Source organism: Laetiporus sulphureus, assembly GCF_001632365.1.
Source record: "Laetiporus sulphureus 93-53 unplaced genomic scaffold LAESUscaffold_93, whole genome shotgun sequence".
NCBI lineage: Eukaryota > Fungi > Basidiomycota > Agaricomycetes > Polyporales > Laetiporaceae > Laetiporus > Laetiporus sulphureus.
In genome coordinates, this window is record NW_024468602.1 from 45,898 (window position 1) to 68,948 (window position 23,051).

At 52.2% G+C, this 23,051-nt stretch overlaps 9 protein-coding genes across 9 annotated transcripts; 3 read left to right on the plus strand and 6 right to left on the minus strand.

Moving 5' to 3' along the window:
* Window positions 1–1,089: 1,089 nt before the first annotated feature.
* On the minus strand, window positions 1,090–2,105 carry LAESUDRAFT_816704 (uncharacterized protein). The gene is made up of 3 exons (XM_040914801.1): window positions 1,737–2,105; window positions 1,585–1,682; window positions 1,090–1,505 (listed from the first exon to the last, which is right to left on the minus strand). Exons 1-3 carry the CDS (start codon window positions 2,095–2,097, stop codon window positions 1,203–1,205), a joined length of 762 nt encoding a protein of 253 aa, XP_040757840.1. The 5' UTR covers window positions 2,098–2,105; the 3' UTR covers window positions 1,090–1,202.
* Window positions 2,106–3,270: 1,165 nt separating this feature from the next.
* LAESUDRAFT_764923 (heme peroxidase) lies at window positions 3,271–7,032 on the plus strand (the record flags this gene model as incomplete). The annotated part of the gene is made up of 9 exons (XM_040913541.1): window positions 3,271–3,315; window positions 3,382–3,930; window positions 3,985–4,269; window positions 4,326–4,795; window positions 4,849–5,854; window positions 5,909–6,121; window positions 6,177–6,614; window positions 6,673–6,954; window positions 7,015–7,032. 9 exons carry the CDS (start codon window positions 3,271–3,273, stop codon window positions 7,030–7,032), a joined length of 3,306 nt encoding a protein of 1,101 aa, XP_040757841.1.
* A 548-nt stretch (window positions 7,033–7,580) lies between these two features.
* On the plus strand, window positions 7,581–8,100 carry LAESUDRAFT_666881 (uncharacterized protein; the record flags this gene model as incomplete). Its single annotated transcript, XM_040905275.1, has 2 exons — window positions 7,581–7,874; window positions 7,954–8,100. 2 exons carry the CDS (start codon window positions 7,581–7,583, stop codon window positions 8,098–8,100), a joined length of 441 nt encoding a protein of 146 aa, XP_040757842.1.
* A 1,576-nt stretch (window positions 8,101–9,676) lies between these two features.
* On the minus strand, window positions 9,677–10,848 carry LAESUDRAFT_804225 (uncharacterized protein). The gene has a single exon (XM_040914027.1). It carries the CDS (start codon window positions 10,525–10,527, stop codon window positions 9,802–9,804), a length of 726 nt encoding a protein of 241 aa, XP_040757843.1. The 5' UTR covers window positions 10,528–10,848; the 3' UTR covers window positions 9,677–9,801.
* Window positions 10,849–10,995: 147 nt separating this feature from the next.
* On the minus strand, window positions 10,996–12,048 carry LAESUDRAFT_732609 (uncharacterized protein; the record flags this gene model as incomplete). Its single annotated transcript, XM_040910273.1, has 4 exons — window positions 11,824–12,048; window positions 11,644–11,766; window positions 11,468–11,589; window positions 10,996–11,412 (listed from the first exon to the last, which is right to left on the minus strand). Coding segments are annotated over exons 1-4 (728 nt in total), but the record flags the coding sequence as incomplete, so codon positions are not given.
* A 671-nt stretch (window positions 12,049–12,719) lies between these two features.
* Window positions 12,720–13,536, minus strand: LAESUDRAFT_688551 (uncharacterized protein). The gene is made up of 3 exons (XM_040905997.1): window positions 13,333–13,536; window positions 13,150–13,271; window positions 12,720–13,082 (listed from the first exon to the last, which is right to left on the minus strand). Exons 1-3 carry the CDS (start codon window positions 13,472–13,474, stop codon window positions 12,789–12,791), a joined length of 558 nt encoding a protein of 185 aa, XP_040757845.1. The 5' UTR covers window positions 13,475–13,536; the 3' UTR covers window positions 12,720–12,788.
* A 689-nt stretch (window positions 13,537–14,225) lies between these two features.
* LAESUDRAFT_816708 (uncharacterized protein) lies at window positions 14,226–14,897 on the plus strand. Its single transcript, XM_040914802.1, has 4 exons — window positions 14,226–14,396; window positions 14,456–14,551; window positions 14,608–14,706; window positions 14,777–14,897. The coding sequence occupies exons 1-3, from the start codon at window positions 14,319–14,321 to the stop codon at window positions 14,662–14,664; spliced, it is 231 nt and encodes a 76-aa protein (XP_040757846.1). The 5' UTR covers window positions 14,226–14,318; the 3' UTR covers window positions 14,665–14,706; window positions 14,777–14,897.
* A 2,351-nt stretch (window positions 14,898–17,248) lies between these two features.
* On the minus strand, window positions 17,249–19,139 carry LAESUDRAFT_764927 (Six-hairpin glycosidase; the record flags this gene model as incomplete). Its single annotated transcript, XM_040913542.1, has 6 exons — window positions 17,249–17,959; window positions 18,015–18,154; window positions 18,207–18,306; window positions 18,382–18,472; window positions 18,521–18,955; window positions 19,015–19,139. 6 exons carry the CDS (start codon window positions 19,137–19,139, stop codon window positions 17,249–17,251), a joined length of 1,602 nt encoding a protein of 533 aa, XP_040757847.1.
* A 1,153-nt stretch (window positions 19,140–20,292) lies between these two features.
* Window positions 20,293–21,887, minus strand: LAESUDRAFT_666885 (hATC-domain-containing protein; the record flags this gene model as incomplete). The annotated part of the gene is made up of 7 exons (XM_040905276.1): window positions 20,293–20,667; window positions 20,724–20,972; window positions 21,040–21,128; window positions 21,191–21,404; window positions 21,457–21,585; window positions 21,644–21,796; window positions 21,846–21,887. Coding segments are annotated over 7 exons (1,251 nt in total), but the record flags the coding sequence as incomplete, so codon positions are not given.
* Between the last annotated feature and the right edge of the window lie 1,164 nt (window positions 21,888–23,051).

The following is a 23,051-nucleotide window of genomic DNA, read 5'->3' on the forward strand; positions in this document are numbered from 1 at the left end:
CCGCTGGCACTATTAGACTCGGCCGCACTACCTTTCAGTGATTTTTGAGGTTTCGCAGTTCATAGATGGGCTGAACGCCACGGTATACCTGAAAAATGTGAGAAAATCAAATATAGATGCATGTTCTCCCTCAGCACACCTATAGTATGCGGTTAAGATGCCGGCGGTCTCATTAGTAGATGGCCGATTGACCAGTGCCTTGTTCCATAAGCGAAGTGCTTACCAACGTCTTGTTTGGTGAACATTCCTAACTTGTGGAGGAGAATCATTCGCGCACCGACTTGGTCTGATGGCATCAAATAAGTAGTCCAAGTGCAATTGTCGTGCCACAATAAGTGTGGATACCTCCTGTCTGTCGCATCTGGTCTTCCCTTGAGAATAAAGCCATGAATAACATTAAGATATGAGGTCTGATGCATGAGAGTACAAAGTTTGAGCTTCGTAGTATCACGCCACAAGTCGCGGCAATGAAAACAATGTTGATGTTGCTAAATCACAAGAACGCATAACCTGTTGTCATAGTGTGGCGATGAGTTGAACTCACCGCCATTTCAACCTCAAATCATGATCATGCCCGCGAGATCTAGCCGAGTCCCGTCGCGGATATGTCACAATTTGTCACGGAAAGTGACAGACGCGTAGGTGGCTGCCAGTGCCAGCAAGACTCGGCAAGAGCCCCCATCCGACGCCGACTCAGCTGGTCTAGTCTACGACTTCGCGAGCATCATGTATGGTTTCCTCTTCGCAAGAAAAACGCATAATTGTTTTTGTCTTGAACACACGTTCCCTCGACTATGTCTGCATGGACAGCTGGCGGAGAACTTAGGCGACTTTCTCGCTGCTCGCAATTCTTCCGGACAAGTTACAGGCTATCACCTTTCCTTTGCGGTTACGTCTGGTCTCACCCGTGGTGCTCTGGCAACCTCTGGTGCTTGTGTAACGTGCATTTTCAACGATTGCCGGCATCGCCTTCGAAACATAGCTTATGTGGGTTCTTCTGAGGAGTCTGGTTCAAAAACGAACGAGATGATGCAAAATGCCACATACACCAACTGCGTGAGTGACTCGATGTGAAAGAGAACAAACACCGCCTGATGTATCATGCCGGCCTCAATGCCACATCGCATTGGTCTAATATACATACTGTACTCTTTCATGAAGAATACTACTTCCAACTTGGGGATTCCGCTTCGCGCTTCCTCTTAATCAGGCCCTCCGTGGTCATTATGGGATGCCATAGGTACGTTCTCCGTCTTTATGAGATGTTCCCTTGACCATCTCTCCACATCTTCCCACTTCCTGCATTCTGCCAATACGTCCATCTTCGGTACCGTCCTCCTATTCACCCGTTCATTCCAGTGCCAAATCATTGGATTGATATCCACGACGCACATCAGCGTCTGTCGTAGTACATCGATGCAATGATCAGCATGCTCCTGTGCGACTTTGCCATCGGTGTCAGGTGAATTGTAATCTTCTGGATGCAGTCGCTTGCGCAGTAGATTCTGTGGCAAATTCTTCTGTCAGTCGAGGATCAGGTGTGATGAGACACATGCTAATCAAGCAATGTAACTGGTGGTACACCTCAAACATCAGCACGTATTGGCCGTCCTGCCCCGGGACAGGGAGTATTTCTTCCGCGAGCATCTTTGCTGTGCTGTGAGGAATCCGAGCGACTCCATCTGCTTCAAACAGTAAGTACGTGATCATGAGGCCATGCTAACATTGCGACGTACATCTGTACAGATCATCCCAGTTGTCATCCGCCTCCTGAGACGTACCCATGTACTTCGTAGGAGATTTATACATCGATGGACTCCATCGACGGATTTCGTACCCAACTATGCCTTGCAAGGGAGCCATCGAAAGCCTCTTAGGGGCTGATATATGGAACGAGGGAAGTTTGGAGTACTCATAATACGCGTAGGGAGGCTGATGTGAGTCCAGCCAGCCAGAGATGATGACGCTGACAAGAACTTGCATCATGATGGCGATGACGAGCAACACTTCGCGTCTTGAAAGACTAAGGCAACATGCTGTCCTGCCATAAGTATAGCATACATCGCCCCTGTCGCTGTATGCGTCCTCGGGTCGCATCGTCCCTGATGCGTTGCACGTCTTAGGCAAGTGCTGAAAGTGAGCTCTCTGGTTAGCATACAGCAATAGCACCACATGTTTGACTATGGCTAGACTGAAGCGCGCGTTTTCCGAGCTTGTACTCCGGAATTTGACGTCGCAGGGAAGTTCAATCATGGGGCATAAACGTAAGCGCTCTTTTTGTATACCCTCATTGACATCGGACGTTATCAAATACTCATCCTGGCCTTCCATTCATAAGGCGTTTGTGGACTTAGATGCGCTGTTAGCGCGATTTATTCTACATTCTACATCGGTATCACATGCTTATAAATATGTAGGTGAGTACCCGGCGTTTACCAGGCCCGAGATGCATAACTAACACCATGAGCATTACACGTGGTGATCAATGTACAATGCTTGACGAAAGCGGCTGCCTTGAAGTCATGCACCGAAATTGCGAATATTCAGTGAAAGAAACAGGCACGTTGTGCAACGTCATCTCATCCCTCGCCCCGCTAATACTCGCGATGCTCTGTCGCATACCAAACGGATAACTCGAACCGATTTTACCGGGGAGGGGGGGCATGCTCTAGGCATCTCGTCGTATTGGAAAGTCAACGTTTCTTTATCGTTCAATACCGAAGAGAAGAGATCATTCCGTTCATGAGACATGAGAGCGAAGCTTACCGTTATCTCTCACTTCGTTATCTAAATCCGTCATTGCAGGATATTTGCAATAGCTCTACGTTGCTTCGCATATTCTATTCCTCCGATTGTCGGACACGAGGGTGTTATGTCTTTATACCTCCTGACCTCCGTCCCTCAGAGAAGGAGGTATTTTGTTGTCTGCCTAGGGGAGACAAGGTGTTATGCAATCTGGGATAAGGTAGCGTACTTCTGGGGCGAGAAACTCGAGAGTATAGTATCTGTGTGTCGGTACGAAGGTCTCGATGTTTCTTGAGATTGATCGTTGACAGGTGACCAATTCGGAACTTGGAAGCAGCAAAAGAAGTCGGCACGCGTATATATATGTCACTCATCACACAGTGCTTCAGTTCCAATATTGAATGATGGTGAGTATGGTCGGCCAAAAATTATCACCGGATTGCCCTCACCGACGAACGCTCAAGAGCACCCCCGAGCCAATAAAGGCGGCCAGGGAAGGGACCCAACGAGCATTTCCCGTTTGCAATGCCTCGCAAACTCCCCTTTGATCTCACCCAGTCCACCATCGTCGTACGTCTCCAGCCTTTTATCTTGTCCGCATGTCACTGACTTGCTATCTATCTAACCCATCCACAGAAAGGCGCAGAGCTCGCCCACCTCGCTGAGCGGCCGCTCCCCAACGCGCCCGATGGTGAATACGACTATGAGTCTCTCGCGACGGGCGAGAAGCTTGGGCCAACGACCGTGCGCGAGCACTCGCGCTTCTTCACCGTCGCTTCCGACATCCAGGGCGCCCTCGAGCGCGGGAACATCGTCTCTGACCCCCGCGCGCCCGAAGCCGTCTTCCAAGCGATCACGAGCCCGGAGGCGATCGACGACCGCAAGGGTCTTTTCGCCGGAGGCCTGGCGGCCATTACGAAGCTGCCTCCCGGGAAGCTGCAGGATGACTTGAATGATAAGATCATCACGGTGTTGTATGAGACGCTCGCGCATCCGCCTGCGACGTTCATGGACGACGAGTATCGGTTTAGAAAGGCCGATGGCAGTGGTAATAATGTGACAATTCCTGATCTGGGACAGTCTGGGAGGCCGTATGCGAGAAGTGTACAAGGAAAGCACCCTTTGCCGGCGAATTTGTTGCCTGATGCAGGCTTGGTGTTTGATACTCTGCTCAAAGCTCGTGATGTGAGTGTAATCCACCTTTGATTTATTACGCCCTATGTTGATTAAATCGTGCAGTTCCAACCCCACCCTGGCCGAAATTCGTCTCTTACCTTCGCCTTCGCGTCTATCGTCACCCACTCCCTCTTCCGCACCGACCCTGCCGACTGGAACAAAAACAATACCACGTCCTATCTCGACCTTTCGCCTGTCTATGGCACGAACCAGATCGAACAGGACCTTGTCCGCGACAAAGCACAGGGCCGGGGCCTCCTCTACCCCGATACATTCTCGGAGGACCGGCTTCAGTTCTTGCCACCCGCAGCGAGCGCTCTTCTCGTGATCCTCTCCCGAAACCACAACGTGAGCGCGATATCTCGGCTGTTTCCAATTCATGGTACTGATAGATGATAATCTAGTACATTGCCGACATGCTCCTGAAGGTCAACGAGAAGAAGAAATGGAGAGACCCGGCGACGCTGAGCGACGCCGAGCGCGCGAAGCAGGACGAGGAGATTTTCCAGACCGCGCGGCTCGTCAACTGCGGGCACTTCATGGCGCTCATATTTGGCGACTATGTCGCGGGCTTCCTCGGTCTCGGGCGCGACGGCTGCACGTGGAGCATGAACCCGTTCGACCCGATCCACAAGGAGGACGGCGACCTCGTCCAGCGCGGGACAGGCAACCACGTCTCGGTCGAGTTTAATGTCCTCTATAGGTGGCACCCGACGACCGCCCAGGAGGACATCAAGTGGATGGAGGATGAATTCGGGAAGGTCTTCAGGGGGAAGGCGCTTGATAAGCTCGAGCTGAGTGACTTCAAGGAGGCGGCAAGGGAGCTTCTCACCAGCACGCACGAGTCTGAGCCTCGGAAGAGGACGTTCTCTGGGTACGTCTGTCCTCCTCCCTTAGCACACAATATTTAAGTCTCTGCCCCTTTAGGCTCAAACGTCAGCAAGATGGCTCGTTCTCTGATGACGACATCGCTAAACTCCTCCACGACGGCACTGAGAAGGTCGCGGGCGCGTACCGTGCTCGCGGCACTCCAGCTTGCCTGCGTGTAATTGAAATCCTGGGCATTGAGCAAGCCCGCAAGTGGGGCGTCTGCACCATGAACGAGTTCCGCGAATTCCTGGGCCTCAAGCGTTTTGCGTCCTTCGAGGAATGGAGCACCGCGCCAGGCATCGCAGATGCCGCTCGCAGGCTCTACGGGCACATCGACAACCTCGAGCTCTACCCCGGTCTGCAGGCTGAGGACTGCATGCCTCTCGGTCCAGGCAGTGGAATCTGCTGCGGGTACACGATGACGCGCGCCATCCTCGCCGACGCGATCTCGCTCGTGCGCGGCGACCGGTTCTTCACGACGGACTACACGCCCGAGGCGCTCACGAGCTGGGGCTTCCAGGACTGCGTGCGCGACCCGTCCAACGGCGCGTTCGGCGCGGCGCTGCCTAAGCTGCTCTTTCGCCACCTCCCGCGCCACTACCCGGCGAACAGCGTCTATGCGCTCTTCCCGTTCTTCACGCCCGAGATCACGAAGACGAATCTCACGAAGCTTGGAATTGCGGATAAGTATGATTATAGCCGCCCCGTCGCTCAGCCCATCCCGAAGGTCCTCAATACACTCACGGGCATTCGACATGTCTTTGCGGATCCGACGAAGTATATTCAGACCTACACACAGGACATGACAATGCTCACGCGCGGATATGGCTTCATGCTCGTGTTTGACGAGAAGGAGAAGCACGACAAGGACCGTGCGTTCTGCTGGCACGCACTTGTGCCGGATGCACAGACAATGCAGGAGTATACGCAGTGGTACAAGCAGATGACGATCAAGCTTTTGAACGAGAAGAATTTTACGTATGATGGTGTTCCGGGAACCTATGTGGACATCATTCGGGATGTCATCAACCTCGTATCGGTCCACTGGGCTGCAGACAAGCTCGTACGTGCAGCAGCTGTTTGGTTTTTTACATCGAGCTGACTTCAATCTATTTAGTGTGGTATTTCGCTCAAGACAAAGGCGACTCCCCACGGCATCTTCACTGAGCAAGAGGTGTACACGATGTTCTCTGTGCTCTTCATGTGTGTCTTCGAGAACGTCGCGCCTGAGCACGGCTGGACGTTGCGTGCGGCTGCCACTCAGATCGGTACTATCGTAAATGGTATCATTCAACAAAGCATCAACGAGGCTGCACCGCAGACTGCTACTGTAAGGTTCACGCTACTTCTCTAAATGCTCCAGAATGTTGAACTTTTTGTCATAGAACCCTTTCGTCGGCCTGTTTGCAACCGTGAAGAACTTCATCGGCCAAAAGAAGGAATGCGCGCCCTTCCTTTCCCGCCTCGCCGCCTCAGGCCGCCCCATTGACGAGCTCGTCGCCTGCGTCATCGGCCTCGCCGTCGGCTCCTCCGTCAACTTTGCCCAAGCCGCCGCGCAGGTCGTCGACTTCTACCTGCGCGAGGACCGCCAAAAGGAGTGCGCGGCGCTCATCAAGGCATGCATGGCCCCGGACTCAGACAAGAACGCGACGGAGCTTGTGCGCGGGTACGTGCGCGAGGGAATGCGCCTCAACCCGCAGTTTGGAGGCCTGTTTAGGATCGCGACGGCGGATGATGTCGTACCCCAGGGCCAGGGCTTCCAGCCCATGCAGGTGAAGAAGGGTGATATGCTCTTCGCGAGCTTCAAGAATGCGCATCTCAACGTATGTCTCCTTATCTCATCAACCCTAATCCTCTCTCTGACAAAGGAATTGAATCCAGCCCGACGACTTCCCTGACCCTGAGACCGTGAACCCGCGCCGACCAAAGTCGAGCTACAACATCCAGGGCGCAGGCTTCCACGGCTGCCCAGGCGTCGACTTCGTCGGGGACACCATCCCGGAGATGATCCGCATCATCTTCCGCCTGCCTGGCCTGAGGCGCTCGCCAGGCCCTGCGGGCGTCTGCACGGGCTTCGCGCTGCACCAGTTCGATACGGATAACGACATGTATATCACGAGCACGGGGAATGTAAGCCCCTGGCCTGGATCGTTGCAGGTTGTGGTGAGTAGAGGCCTTCCTGATCCGACGGGAAGATGCAGTTGCTGATTTCAATACTTGTAGTTCGACGAATCGCGCTAATCACAAAAGCTTTTCTTACTGTTGAGTTCATGCTCTATCTGCACCCTCACACTGTTTTGTAAATCACTGTCATGTCCATTACTGCTATGTTCATACGATTTGTCATCATATTTTGGGAGATGCATCTCGCTACTTCTTTCTCCCATTTGGTGTCCCGCTCCCAAATGTTGGTGTGTTACTCTCGAAAAATTGATTCACAGTGAAAAATGGCCTCAAGAGAGAAACGACGAATGAGTCAGTCAGCTTGATAGGCTCACTTCTTGCTTACAAATATCGGCCAATTCGTATTATGCTTGGGATCGAAACAAGCCCTGAGACAGGATGGAGGTGAGGAAAGTCAAAGACACAAGACTGTCGCGGCGACGGGCATCGCATGTGTGCACAGGGTTCTGCTGACGGTTAACAGCCGTTTTTCGCTAAGCAGAACGCTTCTCGATGAGAGTATAGCAAGGCTATGGAGGCGACTTCGAGAGTGAAGACGCATTCAGGACTCTGGGCACCTACATAGATCACCATCTGCCGTGACTCGTGTCCTCCCAGTCGTGGCCATGTCGGCCGACCCAACGCAGAAGGAGCCCTCTCCCTACCCAAGCATCCGCCGTATCGTCACTGGACACATGGAATCTGGGCACTCGACGTTCGAATCCATCGACGAGGTCGAGCCGTACTTCTTCAGGTGCTCGGAGACCATGTTCGCCGACCTCTTTTGGGTGGATAGCAACCGCCCAGACATATCTAAGCCATGTCAAGATATTTCCAAGGAGCACCAAGGCGAGCTTTGTGGGAAGGAAGGGTTGGTGTTGAGGATCATTGATACGCCTCCTGGTCCAGGCGGCAAGTCGGTGAGTCGGCTGTCCGCCCAATGAATGCTGCAAAGTCGCTCAATGCTCATCCGGCACTTGCTGTGATCACCTGGCCGAGCCATTCCACCGCACGGAGACGATCGACTTCGTCATCGTGGTGAAAGGAGAGATCACGCTCGTGCTCGACAACGACGAGAAACGGGTGTGCCAGCCCGGGGACGTCGTGGTCCAGCGCGGTAAAATTCACGCCTGGCATAACGATTAACGAGGGCACCGAGTGGGCGAGGATGTACGCTGTCATGCTAGGTGAGAATCTCTTCGCCTTTTGATTCCGCGAGATAACGCCGGTCAAGGTTGGAGATCAAGCTTTCAAGAATTGAGGGGGGAGTTCAGAGCCTAGCGTAGAGAGCAAAGTACTGCCAGTGGTGTTATGTAATACAAGGGTTGTCGCCGCCTTCAGCTCGTTAGTCCGCAACACCCACAACTTCCGAGGAGTCATTTCAAACTTATAATCGCGTCGCTACTCTTCTATCCTTGCACACAATTTATGGCTAAAGTCTCCTCGTAGACTTTCGAAAGTTTAGTGGTCTCAGGTAGCCTTGAATAGTCAAAGAACGCGCGATAGCGTCAAAGACAATGAAAAGTTTGAACGCGCGTGGGGCGGCCTGCGTGGGTGTGTCCCTGCAGGCCACGTGATCGTGTCTCAAACGTTAGAGCGTTCAGCCAATCACTCAGAGTCAGCGCTCAGTGTTCCTCTGCTTTTCAACTCATCCCATTAACGAGCGAATTGCCGTTTAATGGTATACTGTAACGACACAGCACTGTAACGACGCGACATTTATTTTTGAGGCCATTGACACCTAGTACTGCGGCCTCAATTACCAGGAGCGTTCCTTCGGTCCAGCCTATGGCGTGAGTGCTACTTCCCAGTCCTCAAATTCGGTGAGATAAACACTTTGTTCCTCTGAAACGCAATGCCCTCATTGCTAGGCTCCGACTGCAGAATGCGCGACCCAGATGTGCCTTCCGTATATGCGCCACTAGAGGCCCTTCGCGTCCTACCACTGGATTCGCATGACATACGTCTGCTCCCACCGGCTCTCGGTTGTGCTTCAGTGCGCAGTGCCATGGATCCCCTCATAGTGACTCACAGCACCGACTTGCAGGCGGAGTTTCTCGGGCACAGAAGAACAGTTCCGTTGGTCGTTTCTGCGGACCTATCGTGGAACACGGGACCGTTGAAGGTGCTGAACGTCATACTTTAAGAGATTCAAACCGGTCTGTATGTGCGCCCGCGCCCGAGATCAAGATGCTCCTGTCGCTTTCTAGCCGCCTCTCTGGATGCCTGACGCTTCGTAAGCTCAAACACATTTTGGCCGGTTCTGATCCATTCTTCACCTCTTTATAGGTCCTCATTCCCTTCGAGACAGTCGAACTCGATGCTGACGCTACAACAGATTCGCGCACGGCCTCCACACGCTCCGCATATCCTGTCAAATCAAAGGCCGCGTTGACTTTCTGAAGGGGATGTCCACACCATTTTTGTCCTCTATCGCATTGTGGCTCGTTTACAATGCGAGATACGTCCGCCCGCTCTGCAGCAACACGCATGACAAGCTTACCGCTATAATCAACTTGCCCACCATTGATGTAACCGAAATCCGTACGGCTACGTGCACATTCTCGGGTACGCCGAAGGGGAGAACGAGAGAGCATATAGCACGCGCTAATCAATGTTCAATCGTGATATAGGAGGCTATACTCGTGTCATAACATCCAATCTTCGGAACTCATACTAGTACTTTGTTCTCCGGGTAGTTGGAAAGCACCGCGCACAGCTCCGCACCAAAACTCGCACCACATCCTTTCGGGCCGTACACTCCCAACCTCCAAACTGTCATAACGAGAAACGGCACCGCTGCAAGCCATCATGCGTGTCTGGTTACATGTGGTGAACCAAGCAGCACTATAGCACCTCGCGAGCTCGGTAGATTACAATTGGAATAGATGGTGCAAACAACGAGCACGGAAGCACGACAGCAAACCTTCCAATCCCATGCAGGAGAATCGACTCAAGCAGCCAACACCAAGCCTCATTGATCATCCTCAAATTATTGACAACCTCACCCCCACCACCATCGCACCCACTTCCCCGCACCCAACGCCCACGCCCACACCGCACCCAACGCCCACGCCCACACCGCACCCCCGCGCCACTCTCCTTATCCACCGTATCCGCATCATCATCAGGCGCACCAGCATCCACCCAATCTCTCCACGCCGCATACACCTTAACAACAAACGCCTGCCCCTCAGGCGACGACCCGCCCTGTACGCTCCAGTCATACGGATCCACCACCGGAGCGAGCCACATCTCCGGCGAGAAGTGCAGTTGGCCGGCCCCGACATACGCGTTCGGCATCGAGACGGCATGTGAGGAGGTTTCGGTGGAAGTGGCAGAGGAAGAGGACGAGGAGGAGGACGATATGCTGGAATAGCTGTACGACGTCGTCTCTGCATAGAACGACGACGCAGACACGTTATACGACGACCACGCCGCCGACGAGTGACTTGCTCTCGCGCTCGCGCCCGCGCCCGTCGCAGAAGGGATAAACGACGTCGCGGGCCCAACACCATTCCCCGTTCCCAACGCCTCATACCCCTTCGCGCGGCCGCTCCGCATGTGCAGCATACGTGTCCACGCCCTCGAGCGCCGCGAGCCGGTACACGGTCGACGCGAGCAGCGCCGTGCTCGACGCGTCGAGAAACGTGCTGCTGTTGTTCGCGTAGTTGTGGAAGAGCGCCGTGTTCCAATTCTGTGTGGAAAGTAAGAAATGGGCAGGTGTGGAATGGAGGTCGAAGGCGCTCACGAATGCTCGTACATCCCGTCGTGGATCTCTTCTATCCAGCCTTTAAGGTCGTCCATCTCGTCCTGCATGTCGTCCGCAAAGTCAGAGTGCTTGATCATCGCCAGCACGTGTAGCTTCCCCGCTGCCGCCCATCCATCGCCTGACACCCCTTATATCGCGACAGACTTCACGCACCCGTCTCATGGCGCTCTGGCAAGCTCTGATGTTTCTTGGTCCTTGCGTAACGTGCATTCTCAACGATCGCAGGCATCGCCTTTGAAACGTACCCTATGTGGAATCTTTCGAGGAGTCTACTTCATAGGCGGTCGACGTGCTGCAATATGCCACATCACATAGGTCTAAGGCACACTCTACTACTTCATGAAGAATGCTGCTTCCAACCTGGGGATTCCGCTTTGCGCCTCCTCTTAATCAGACCCACCGTGGACAGCATGGGATGCCATGGGTACGTTGTCCGTCTTTATGAAATGTTCCCTTGACCATCTCTCCACATCTTCCCACTTCCTGCATTCTGCCAATACGTCCAACTTTGGTACCGTCATATTCACCCGTTCATTCCAGTGCCAAATCATGGGATTGATGTCCACGACGCACATCAGTGTCTGTCGTAGTACATCGATGCAATGATCAGCATGCTCCTGTGCGACTTTGTCATCGGCGTCAGGTGGATCGTAATCTTCCGGATGCAATCGCTTCCGCAGTAGATTCTGTCGCAAAATCTTATGTCAGTCGAGGATCAGGTGTGATGAGACACACGCTAACCAAACAATGCAACTGATGGTATACCTCAAATGTCAGCATGTATTGGTCGTTCTGCTCTGGGACGGGGAGCGTTTCTTCTGCGAGCATCTTTGCTGTGCTATGAGCAACCCGAGCGGTCCCATCTGCCGCAAACAGTGAGTACATGGTCGCGAGGTTGCACTAACCTTGCGACATACATCTATACAGATCATCCCAGTTGGCATCCACCTCCTGAGATGTACCCATGTACTTTGTCGGAAATTGGTATGTCGATAAACTCCATCGACGAGTTTCGTACCCAACCATGTCTTGCAAGGGAGCTATCGAAAGCCATTAGGGGACTAGCATGTGGAACGAGGGAAGGGTGAAGTATGCACAATACACGTTGGGAGGCTGACGTGAGTCCAGCCAGCGCGAGACGATGATGCTGACAAAAACTTGCACCGTGATGCCGATGATGAGCAACGCTTCGCGCTTCGAAAGGCTGCAACATGCTGTCTTGCCATGCCTATAGCGTACATCGCCCCTGTCGCTGTATGCGCCCTCGGGTAGCGGCGGCAACATTGTCCCCAGTGCTTTGCACGTCTTGGAGAAGTGCGAAGAGTGACTAGTGGGACTAGTTAGAACACAGCAACAACGGCTAGACCTGAAGCGCACGTTTTCCGAGCTTGTACCCCGGAATTTGACGTCTCTGATAAATCTAATACTGGGGACCAAACGTAAGCGCTATTTTTATATAACCCTCAAAGATATCGGTCATGTCAAATACTCAGCTTGGCCATCAAGTCCGTTTAGTAAGGCGCTTGCGGACTTCGATGCACTGTTAGCGCAAGCCACTCTACATTGGTATCAGATGTTCTATATTACGTGAGTACCTGGCGTTTACCAGGCCCGAGATGCATAACTGATACCGTGAATATTACACGTGGTGATCAATGTACAACGCTTGAATAAAGCGGCTACCTCGAAGTCATGCACTAAAAATTGCGAATCAGTGAGAGAGCTAGGCACGTTGTGCAACGTTATCTTATCCCTCGTCACGCCAATACTTACGATTATGCCAAACGGATAATTGGAACCGAGATTATGGGGCGGGGGGGGGATGCTGCAGGTATTTCATCACGTTGGAAAGTCAAAGGTTTGTCACTCAAGAGGTCAGGAGATATAGTTGTCCAATAGGGTTATATGAAGACATGCAGTCGGTTTTCGTCTTGCCCGAGGGTGCAATTGTCAATGATCTTGCAAAGCTTCGATCACACTGCAAACGGTCAGGCTTCTTAATATTTCAGTTTCAGAATTTATACGGCACTGCGATTAGTTCCATCGTAGATGGCTTCTAAGGTTATAAGCGAAGCTGTATATGGGGCAAATTGTCAAATTCTCTAACCATACGATGGTTCTTCGCCCATTCGTTCACGGCATCGAAGCTGCGACACAAGTGCAGCGCGCTCAACTTCGGGATGGCCACCTGCTTCTCCTCCTCCCACTCATATACCATTGGGTTGATGTCCACGGAGCACATAAGCGTCTGCCTGATCCAGTCGATGCAATGATCGGCGTGCTCCTCTGGAGTAGGCGTCAACTCTGGAGGAGAGGGACGATAATACTCCGGATGAAGCATCTTACGAAGCGCGTTCTAGTGGTAGGTGCGTACGGTCAGGAATACATCTCGTTGGATACCCAATTGTCCTGTGTTCACTCACCAAGCAATGGATTTCATGGAAGATGGCCAGGCTCATTATGACATGGTCTTCGTCCCCAGGGATCGGTGCAGATAGTTCCACCATCTTTTTTGCTTCCTCTTCGGTGATGCGTGAGATACCATCTGTAAGCCGGACGTCTGGTTCCAATAATGCTTAAGACTGGACGCGGACGAGTCGACTCACACTCGAGCAATGCATCCCACCTGGCGTCCACAGCATCAGATTGTCCCTTGTACTCAGAACCTGAATCGTTCTGGTGCAGAACAGGGTTGAAGCGGCGTACTTCGTATACGATGCTTTCTTGCGCAGGTGCTACCATCGTCATTGAGCAGATTCCTCTCAAAGACGGACGCCACGGCTCACAATAGACAAGGACGGGAGACTGAGGGACCATCGACGGCCCCATCTTGCGCATACGCTGAGATATCCCAACCAAGAGCAGAGCAGTGTTGAACAGGGTCAAAATGAGGAATGCTCCAAGAAGAAACCGATAACGGCATGTGCGTATTCTATTCGTAGTATTTCTCCTCTCTGTGATCATGTCGTCCTGACGCCCGTCGTCGACTAGCCTGTCCTCGTCCGCTGAGAGCGGTTCATACTTGATTGTTCTGCCATGCATGATGTCTGAAGCTAGGGAGTGAAAGACACAACGATGGAAAGTATGTAGCGGTGATATAGCCACGATCAGGAATCCTGACCCTTTGAGACTATCGTACTCAGGTCTTACGATAAGGCCATGCAACGAGGACCTTGACGTTCAGCGACGTCACTGAGACTCCACGCTACCGGAGAGGAGAGACCATACCGATCATGACAGCATGAGAATTGAAGTTATTATTATGTCTCACTTTACGTTTTATGCAAATGCTCATCTATCTATATCCGTCGTTGCAGGACACTTGCGATAGCTCTATGCTGCTTCGCAAGTTCTTCCGACTGTCGGACGCGAGAATGTTATGCAACCTGGGATCAAATCGCGTACTTCCCGGAGCGAGAAATGCTATTCATGTGTCAGGAAGAAGGTCCTCGGTGTTTTTTGAGGTTGACCGCTGACAAATGATGAATCTGGAAGTGGACTGTCTAGCAAAAGAAGTCGGCAAGCATATATAACTCATGATACAACGTGCTTCAGTACTCATTATCCAACGTCGTCGTCGTCTCATCTTACAATGAAGCTCTCCCTTGCCATCGTTGCCGTGTGGGTTCTCGCCGCAACCGCAATCGCCACTCCCATTTCCACGGAAGAGGTGTTCATCTCTGTCAATTGCTCACTGCTTTCCAACAAAGCTGACGGTGGACATTGCAGGAGAAGGCTGTGTCTCCCGGCTTTGAGGAAACCTGGGTTCAGTATTACCGTCGCGAGAACACTGGGTTGCAAGAGATGGAGCACGAGCCACCCAAAGTCCGTAGAAGTTTGCCTTCTCCTCATATAGATATGTGTAACAATGTGATTTTTAGGACGCAGCTGCTCCTGCCGGAGTCGATGGACCTTTCGGTGGCTACTACCGCCGATGAAAGAACAGTGGTATGCAAGAGAGGGAGTCCAGCCCGCTCGAGGTGAGTCAGGACCATCCTTGTTCCCGTAAAAGCCCTCATCGACTCTATGTATGCGCACTTCTCACTGCAGGGAAAGCCAAAGTAAGAGGAATCTTCTTCGGAGTTCGAGGAAGCCTGGGTGCTGCAATACTGCAAGAGAGATGGTCTGGAGGAGAGCAGTTCTGGGTCCCTTGGATCGTAGATCCACGCGCGCTATATGATACTATCCACTGCTGTACTATGATTTCATGTTACATACTCGTGTTTGTAAATGTACCCATTATCTGCGTTGCACAAGCTATGATATTCATCGTCGCGATGATTCCAGGGCCGCTACCTTGTCCTACGACAGCGACTCGATGAAGAAAAGGCACTCTGGCCAGCAGAAAAGCCCAGATTTTCATTCAAGAGATATAATTCTGTCAATGGCTAAGCTGTGGGTCTCATTATTATCTGTCAATTAGATAAGAGAATAGACCCATGTAGATGTGCACCGCTAAGCGAGCGTTCCGAGGAGTCATTTCAAGATTAAAATCGCATCGCTACTCTTCTATCCTTGCACACAATTCATGGCTCGAGTCTTGTAGTACACTTTCAGAATTTCAGTAGTATCAGGTAGCCGGGAATCGTCAAAGAACGCGCGATAGCGTCAAAGACAATGAAAAGTTTTCGGAACCCGCGTTGTTCTGCGTGGGTGTGTCGCTGCAAGCCACGTGATCGCGTCTCAAACGTGCGTCCAGTCAGGTCCAGTCGGTCACCGTTCCTGTACTTTTCAGCGAATCCAACTAAGCAGGTATCGCAGAACCGGCAAATGGTATACCTTTAGGGGGTATGGTGCTGTACCAACGCGACGCTCATTTCTTTAAAGGTTCCTGACACCTACTGCAGACTGCCTCGATTACCAGGTGTGTCGCATGGTCCAGACGACATGAGTGCTACTTCGCAGTCCTCCGTTTCAGCGAGATTAACAGACTCCTCTAGGTCTTACTAGACGCGACATTCTCATCGCTGAGCTCCAACTGCAAAATGTGCAGCTTGGAAATCCAAACTCTCTTTCGAAATCCTAGCTGAAGATATCACTTACGTGTGTGTACCTGTAGATGATCCTCGCATCCTACGGCTGGATTCGCATCACATACGTCTTCTGCGAGCACCGGCTCACGGCTGTGCTTCAGTGGGCGGTGCTATGGAACCCGGCGTCGTCGTGGCTGAGAGCACCGAACCGCGCCGTTGGTCGTTTGTGTGGACCTACCATGGAGCTCTTTGAGGGGCCGAAAGTCACACTCAAGAAACCCAAATCAATCCGTGCCATGACCATGCATGCGCCCGTGCCTGCGGTTAAGGCGCTCTTGTCGCTTTTTAGCCAGCCTCTCTGGACGCCTGACGCATTAAGGTCAAACACATCTTCTCCGATCCTGATTATTTTTTCACCGACTTGATCCTCATCCCGTTTGAGACACTCGAACTCGATACTGACGCTACAACAGATTCGCCCACTGGAATGGCCTCCACACGGTCCGCATATCCTGTCAAGTCAAAGGCTGCGTTGACATTCTAAAGGTGATATCCACACCACCTCTGTCCTCCATCGCACTGTGGCTCGTACACAATGCGATATACGTCCGCCCGCGCTCTACAACCAAACGCCCGACGATCTTCCCGCTCTAACCAACCCACCCACCACGCGCATAACAGGTCCCCCGCACGGCTACGTGCACATTCTCGGGTACGCCAAAGGGAAGGACGTGAGAGCACCCAGCATCCACTCATCAATATTCAATCGTCGTATTATATAGGAGGCTACACTCATATCTACCATCTACCCTTCTTCATTCTTTCGGACTCATACTTTCTTCCTGGGCAGTTCAGAAGCACCGCGCACAGCTCCGCAGCCAAAACCGCGCCCCATCCTTTCCCGGGCCGGAGACGTACACTCCCCACCCCTCCAAACCATCATAGTCAAAAACGACACCGATACAAGCCGTCAGGCGACGCGAACACATTTGGGCTGCACATGGTGAACCAACTACTAGGGCTATAGCACCCCGCGAGCTCGGTGGATTGCAATTGCAATTGGTGTGGGTATAGTAGGATGGACTCGATTCGAGCATTTCCGCAGTCCTACTCGCGAGCAGTTAGCTATAGGTGGGCGAGCGATAAAGGCATCAAGTAGTTCACATATGAAAATAGGATACTACCATATTCCATGAGCATAATGGCCATACCGCGATCATGTTCGATATCACGCATTGAGTGAACAAGTCCGAACCGGCTACCTTGGATCATTGCTTGACACCACTTCCTAGCATCAAAATTCAATCTATCCAAGCGGCCAGTATATATCGCGCAAATAGGTAGCATCTGAATGTAAGCACAGGTAACAAGCAACGTAGATCACAACATCAGCAGAATCGCGAAACACAACAAAGATTGCCGATATCCGACGTGCAAAATCAACGAGCACGAAAGCACCGAGCATGAAAGCATCGAACACACCAAACCTTCCAATCCAATGCAACAGAACCAACTCAAGCAACCAACACCAAGCCTCACAGATGCACCCTCAAATCATCAACAACCCCACCCCAGCCACCACCGCACCCACCACCCCCACCTTCCCCGCACCCACAGCCCGCGCCCACACCGCACCCCCCGCCCCACTCTCCTTATCCACCGTATCCGCATCGTCGTCCGGCGCACCTGCATCCACCCAATCCCTCCACGCCGCATACATCTCAACAACAAACGCCTGCCCCTCGGGCGACGACCCGCCCTGCACGTTCCAGTTGTACGGGTCCACCACAGGCGCGAGCCACATTTCCGGCGAGAAGTGCAGTTGGCCGGTTCCGACGTACGCGTTCGGCGTCGAGGCGGCGTATGAGGAGGTTTTAATGGAGGTTGCGGAAGAGGAGGAGGACGATGACGAGATGCTGGAATGACTGTACGACGTCGTCTCCGCATAGAACGACGACGCAGACACGTTATACGACGCCCACGCCGCCGACGAGCCGCTCGCTCTCGCGCTCGCACCCACGCCCGTCGCAGAAGGGGTAAACGACGTCGCAGGCCCTACGCCATTCCCCGTTCCCCACGCCTCATACAACCCCTTCGTGCTCAACGCCTCGCGCGACCGCTCCGCATGCGCAGCATACGTGTCCACGCCCTCGAGCGCTGCGAACCGGTACACGGTCGACGCGAGCAGCGCTGTGCTCGACGCGTCGAGAAACGTGCTGGTGTTGTTCGCATAGTTGTGGAAGAGTGCCGTGTTCCAGTTCTGTGTGAAAAGTGAGTGAGAGGCGTGGCTGCGGAACGGAGGATGAAGAGCTCACGAAATGCTTGTACATCCCGTCGTGGATCTCCTCTATCCAGCTCTTGAGATCGTCCATCTCATCCTGCATGTCGTCCGCAAAGTCAGAGTGCTTGACCGTCGCCAGCACGCGCAGCATCCCCGCTGCCGCCCATCCATTTCCTGACACCCCTCATGAGCGCACGTCAGGAAATACACGACGGACATCACGCACCCGTTGACCAAAATCCGGGATCGTGGTTGTTGTCCCCAAGCACGATGTGCATCCACAAACTCGCGTCCTCGTCGTAGAGATATTGCCGGTACAACTTGATCTGCGTGCGCAAACTGGCTCTTAGCAGTGCAGGACGGGCACGGTGAATGGCGAGCAACCGTGGACGCTAGCGTACCTGAGTGTATGCTTCCTGTACTATGCTCTGGTTTCCGGTCATGACACCGTAGTACGCGAGGAAAGGAGGCACCATGTACATCGAGTCCGACCTGCGCATATGATATACCGACGCATATATTGAGCTGCGCACAACTCACCAGAGCTGGACCTGCTCGATCCTATGGCTTATTGCGCCATCGCTCGTCCGCGGGACGACCTCCAACGTATACTCCAGCTGGCCTTTCGCCGCCTCCGCATACGATACGCCCTTTCCAGACCCGTTCGTGCTCCCATTCCCACCACTCACAGGCACGTTCAGCGGCGGAGCGCGCGCATCGACCCGGTTCGCGAGCAGGACAGCGACACCGATGCTGGCCGGGTCGCCCGCCGCGCCGCCTTCAACGTAGATGAGCGGATGCGCGCCAGTCGCGTTGGTGCGATTCGCACACGTGTTGTACGCGATCTGGAGGACGGGCGCGAGCGCGGTGTAGTTGACGGCAGAGGTGGATGGCGGGAGGGACGCGTTCGCGAAGACGGAGAAATCCGGCGCGTCGTACTCGGTCAGTGCTTCTGCCTCGGTGCCGAGTTCCCAGCTGTTTTTAGACTATTCAGCGTCCGCGTGAGACGTTGCGGCTGCGAGGGATGGACGTACGTCTGCTGTGCACCGAGCCAGAGGTTGTCCATGACCGCGTCGAGCTGGGCGGACGTGAGGCTCTGCGCGAGGGCAGAAGCGGTGAGCACAAGCAGCGCAGCCATCATTGTAGTCGGGCGGGGCATCGTTGTGGCAGGCAAAGCATGGACGGGTGCAGCGGTTTACAACAAAGATATGCGAGCGAAAGCAGGGGAGGGTGCGCCATGGATGCTTGGCAGCGAGCTGGCTATTGGTCTCGTTCAGAACAGAGCCGTTGCAGGCGCCCGTCTTGGCCACAGTCGGTTGCGTCATGCCGCCTCCGCCCAGGTCACTCACGACCTATCCGCCATCTGCCTCCGCCAGGCACAGAGTGACGCTGAACGCTGCTCTTATCCCCGCGCATGTTCAATCGTGGGGTCGGGCATGTACATGCCGTCCAATATTGTAAGCGCTGATGTTGACTGGATGCTAAAACGCGCTGACAGACCGTCCATTCCATGAATATTCTGTACATGGACACCGCCTTCGAAGCCCAGACGGAGAACAGCATGGAAACTGAAGAACAGTACCTTTGGCCAGCAACGATGGGCACCACCCGACCAATACTCCTCCGGAGAATGGCAGATTGAGGCGAGGCTACCATCCGATGGCACAGGTCGCGCGTCGCAGGCTACGGTATGGCCAGCCAGCAGAAGTGTGAAGAGGAAGAGGCCGGCACTGGGATACGGCCAGAGTAACCCGCCCAACATCGTCAAAGCAGCGCGGCAGGTATGAGCGGCAGAGAGGGTGCAAGCAAGGGTCCTCTCGCTTGTGCTGCATCTTATATAATTTGACAGTGACAGCGGAGTGTGAAGCTTAGAAGCTTTGAAGGTTGATGCCGTACAGTCAACTCAATCACAAGCGGGCGTCACCCAATCGGGCAAGCAGTTTGCCTGATATGGTAGGTGCCAAACTCAAATAAAGCTGTCGTGTCGCTAATCTGGACAGTTGTGGCAGCTATTCGTGATCGGGTGAGCTTCGGTGTCCCTTCGCGGTGAGCGGCAGCGCTACTAGCGTAGGTAACTACACTCGATCGTCAATGAATCGAGACGAAAGGACAATCTTCAAATGCAACAACTAGTGATGTTCAGGGCCCGGCTCAGCCTGAAAGCCCGGGCTTGGGCTCAGCTTAGGAGGCTCGGGCTTGCCATAATCGAAAGCCAGGCCCCTGCTAGAGCTCGGGCTTCGCTCGGGCTTGTTGCAGAGCACCGTTCTTTCGATCACAATTCTGTTAACGATGTACATATATACATAGATAATCTACATGTCATCATCATTCAACCATGCCGAACTGTCTGTGAAGTTATTATCGAGCTCCTCGGAGTCTGTGTCCAGCTCTATGTCAAGCTCTGCTTCACAGATAGCAGGATTCTCGCTGCCTTCGCCCTCCCGATAGCTATTCAGTTCCTCCTCAGATGATGACGATGGCCCTAAGTCACGGTAAAGGAGATTCTTCTTATATGCACATTTGAGGATCTGCAAAGCCTCTACAATGTCACCTTTGAGACAGTTTCGATGCTTCGTGATGGTAATTCCAGCACTCGAGAATGCACGCTCGCTTGATACTGATGTTGCCATGATGGCAAGATAATCTTTTGTGAGTGAAGCCCACACCGGAAAGCAATGGGCATTTAACTAGAGAATAATAGATATTATAGATATGTGAAAAACAGGAGAATAGAGACACTCACTCCCCACCACTGAACCGTTGACATGCCGTCAGGCACATCCTCATTGAGATCAATATATTTCTGAAAATCATGCTCCCACTGCTTCTCTGGATCGAGAAGAGCTTGAGTTAATGATAGAGATGATCGTGCTTCATCATCATCGTCACTTGATAGATCCACGAGTGAAGACAGATAACGTTGTAGCGTTTTCATCTTCGAAACAGCCACCATCACACTCTCTGCACTGCTGTTGAGTTCCACATACCGATTCTTGTACTTATTGAAAAAGAATCAGTCGGTACATCAGCCATCAGTGTGAACAGCAAGATGTACTTACAATCTTCTTCATCAACTCCATAGCGTCCTTCTGCAGAGCTATTGACCAGCCTTCCTTGAAGAATCCAAAGTGCATTGTCAGATCAAGCACTGATGACGTTGATCAGAAATGAGGTAAAATATTTGTGTCAATGATGCATACATATACAGACTGATAGAGAAAACGTAAGCATCGTTATCACCTGTCTTGTCGTAGTATTCTGCGATCTTGGCAAGCCCAGCTTGCAGTCCATTTGTGAAGTGTGCATATGCAGGATCCTCTAGTTTGGCAGTCCATTGTGCATGCAAGTCTTTAAGGGCCGGTAGTGCAAGATGCAATGCTAGATCGTTCTCCGAAGAGAAGTGCTGTTGCCAAAAATCTGCAATCTACTCATTTGTTATGTTATAATATCGGTCACTTGATGCACGATGAATGTACCTGCAGAACGCGCTGAAAGCTTTTGACGTGTTTCCACTCATCATCTCTTGGCAAGAGGGCGTACAACTTCGTAGACGTCCTCATATCCTTTGCAGCTCTCAAGATCTCTGTCACAAACTTATTGACCTGCTAGGAACATCACTGAGCTCAGAGCAATGTAGCACATGAAATGACAAAGAATACTCACTGAATGCAGGCCATATGCTTGATTGAGCATCATGTATGTTGAGGACCAGCGAACCTTCATGTCGATTAGTAGAGTTTTGACATCCTTGATTTCAACACCAGTGGACACTTGAATGTCATGAAATCGCTCCTTATGTTGGCTTGATGAGTGTTCCTGCATGCATTTATTGATATTAATACTTCATCGTCTACTTCACACTTACCTTGACAGATATTGCTTGAATCAGTCTCACTTCATCGCGAATCAGAGCCGAGGTATCTGGTTGTCACAGTATTAAGTGGCACCTTTCTTTTTGCACCAATAAAGTCATCATTCGGCAACCACAAGTGGTTATTCAGATGCCAACCTTTATATTGGTCTCACAAAGTGGATACTTAGACAAACAGCACAATACCACCACATACATTGCGGATATGACTGTGTCTACCACATGACCACCAAGCATCCATGATTCAGCCACTCAGTCACGTGACACTGGCCACTTGCCCAGAATGGAACTCTTTGGCCCACAATAGGCTTACCTGTGCTCATTGGACCATTAAGCTAGCAAGCACCCAATTTGCTGCTCAATAGCAGCACCAACTACATGGCTGTCAAATAGTAGCACCTGCATTAGAATATGCGCTATGGCAGAACCTCCATTGGCCACTCAATAAGTGGCACCACTTCAGCTACTCAAATATTGGCACCACCTTCAGGCAACTATCTTATTGGGTAAAGTAGGATTACCTTGGCATATCCATGGCCTTTATAGATAGTTGCTATAGCAAAGTCCAGAACCATTACTGGTTTTGACAATATGTTCACATGTAGACAGGACAGGACCCCAGTAAGTACACCATAGTTAGGGTACCCAGGGTCTACCACTACATGTATATAAGCACATGAGGATCTAAGGGAAGACCTTAGATTCATTCACCTATTTCATGCGACCTAACAGCCAATTCACCCCCTTGTTGTGAGCATAAGGCTAAGGGCCCTTTGAGCCCCTTTTTTAGGCTGCATGTCACTGCATGCCTGGTTTGACCCTACCTGGGCAAACCCCTTTTTTTGTGCAGGTCACTGGATGCTGGCAAGCACCTTGCTGCCATTTCCTTGCCTTAGAGCACAGGATCTAATGCACCGTGACAATTACACTGAAGAACTCAAGGTCGTACTGATTAACACAACAGATTTCGTATTTTCAGTCAAGTCAGGAGACAGGATAGCCCAAATAATCTTTGAATATTACACTGAAGGGCTTCCCTCTCGAAGCTACCAACCGTTGCGAGCAACTAGAAGGGGAAACAAAGGTTTTGGCTCCTCGGGACAATGAGCCTTGAGAGGGGGGTAGTGTCACAGATTTTTGCCACAAAGTCTGCATGTGACTTTTCTCACACCACAGATCACGTGCTTCACCAAAATCTCA

Coding starts and splice junctions, on each gene's coding strand:
- LAESUDRAFT_816704 (XM_040914801.1), bottom strand. CDS start 2,097: ATGCGACCCGAGGACGCATACAGCGACAGGGGCGATGTATGCTATACT. Junction 1,683..1,736: donor CTGGGATGATCTGTACAGAT/GTACGTCGCAAT, acceptor TGTTTGAAGCAG/ATGGAGTCGCTCGGATTCCT. Junction 1,506..1,584: donor AATACGTGCTGATGTTTGAG/GTGTACCACCAG, acceptor AATTTGCCACAG/AATCTACTGCGCAAGCGACT.
- LAESUDRAFT_816708 (XM_040914802.1), top strand. CDS start 14,319: ATGAAGCTCTCCCTTGCCATCGTTGCCGTGTGGGTTCTCGCCGCAACC. Junction 14,397..14,455: donor CTCCCATTTCCACGGAAGAG/GTGTTCATCTCT, acceptor TGGACATTGCAG/GAGAAGGCTGTGTCTCCCGG. Junction 14,552..14,607: donor TGGAGCACGAGCCACCCAAA/GTCCGTAGAAGT, acceptor TGTGATTTTTAG/GACGCAGCTGCTCCTGCCGG.
- LAESUDRAFT_688551 (XM_040905997.1), bottom strand. CDS start 13,474: ATGACGATGGTAGCACCTGCGCAAGAAAGCATCGTATACGAAGTACGC. Junction 13,272..13,332: donor GTGGGATGCATTGCTCGAGT/GTGAGTCGACTC, acceptor TCCGGCTTACAG/ATGGTATCTCACGCATCACC. Junction 13,083..13,149: donor TCCATGAAATCCATTGCTTG/GTGAGTGAACAC, acceptor ACCTACCACTAG/AACGCGCTTCGTAAGATGCT.
- LAESUDRAFT_804225 (XM_040914027.1), bottom strand. CDS start 10,527: ATGCTGCACATGCGGAGCGGCCGCGCGAAGGGGTATGAGGCGTTGGGA.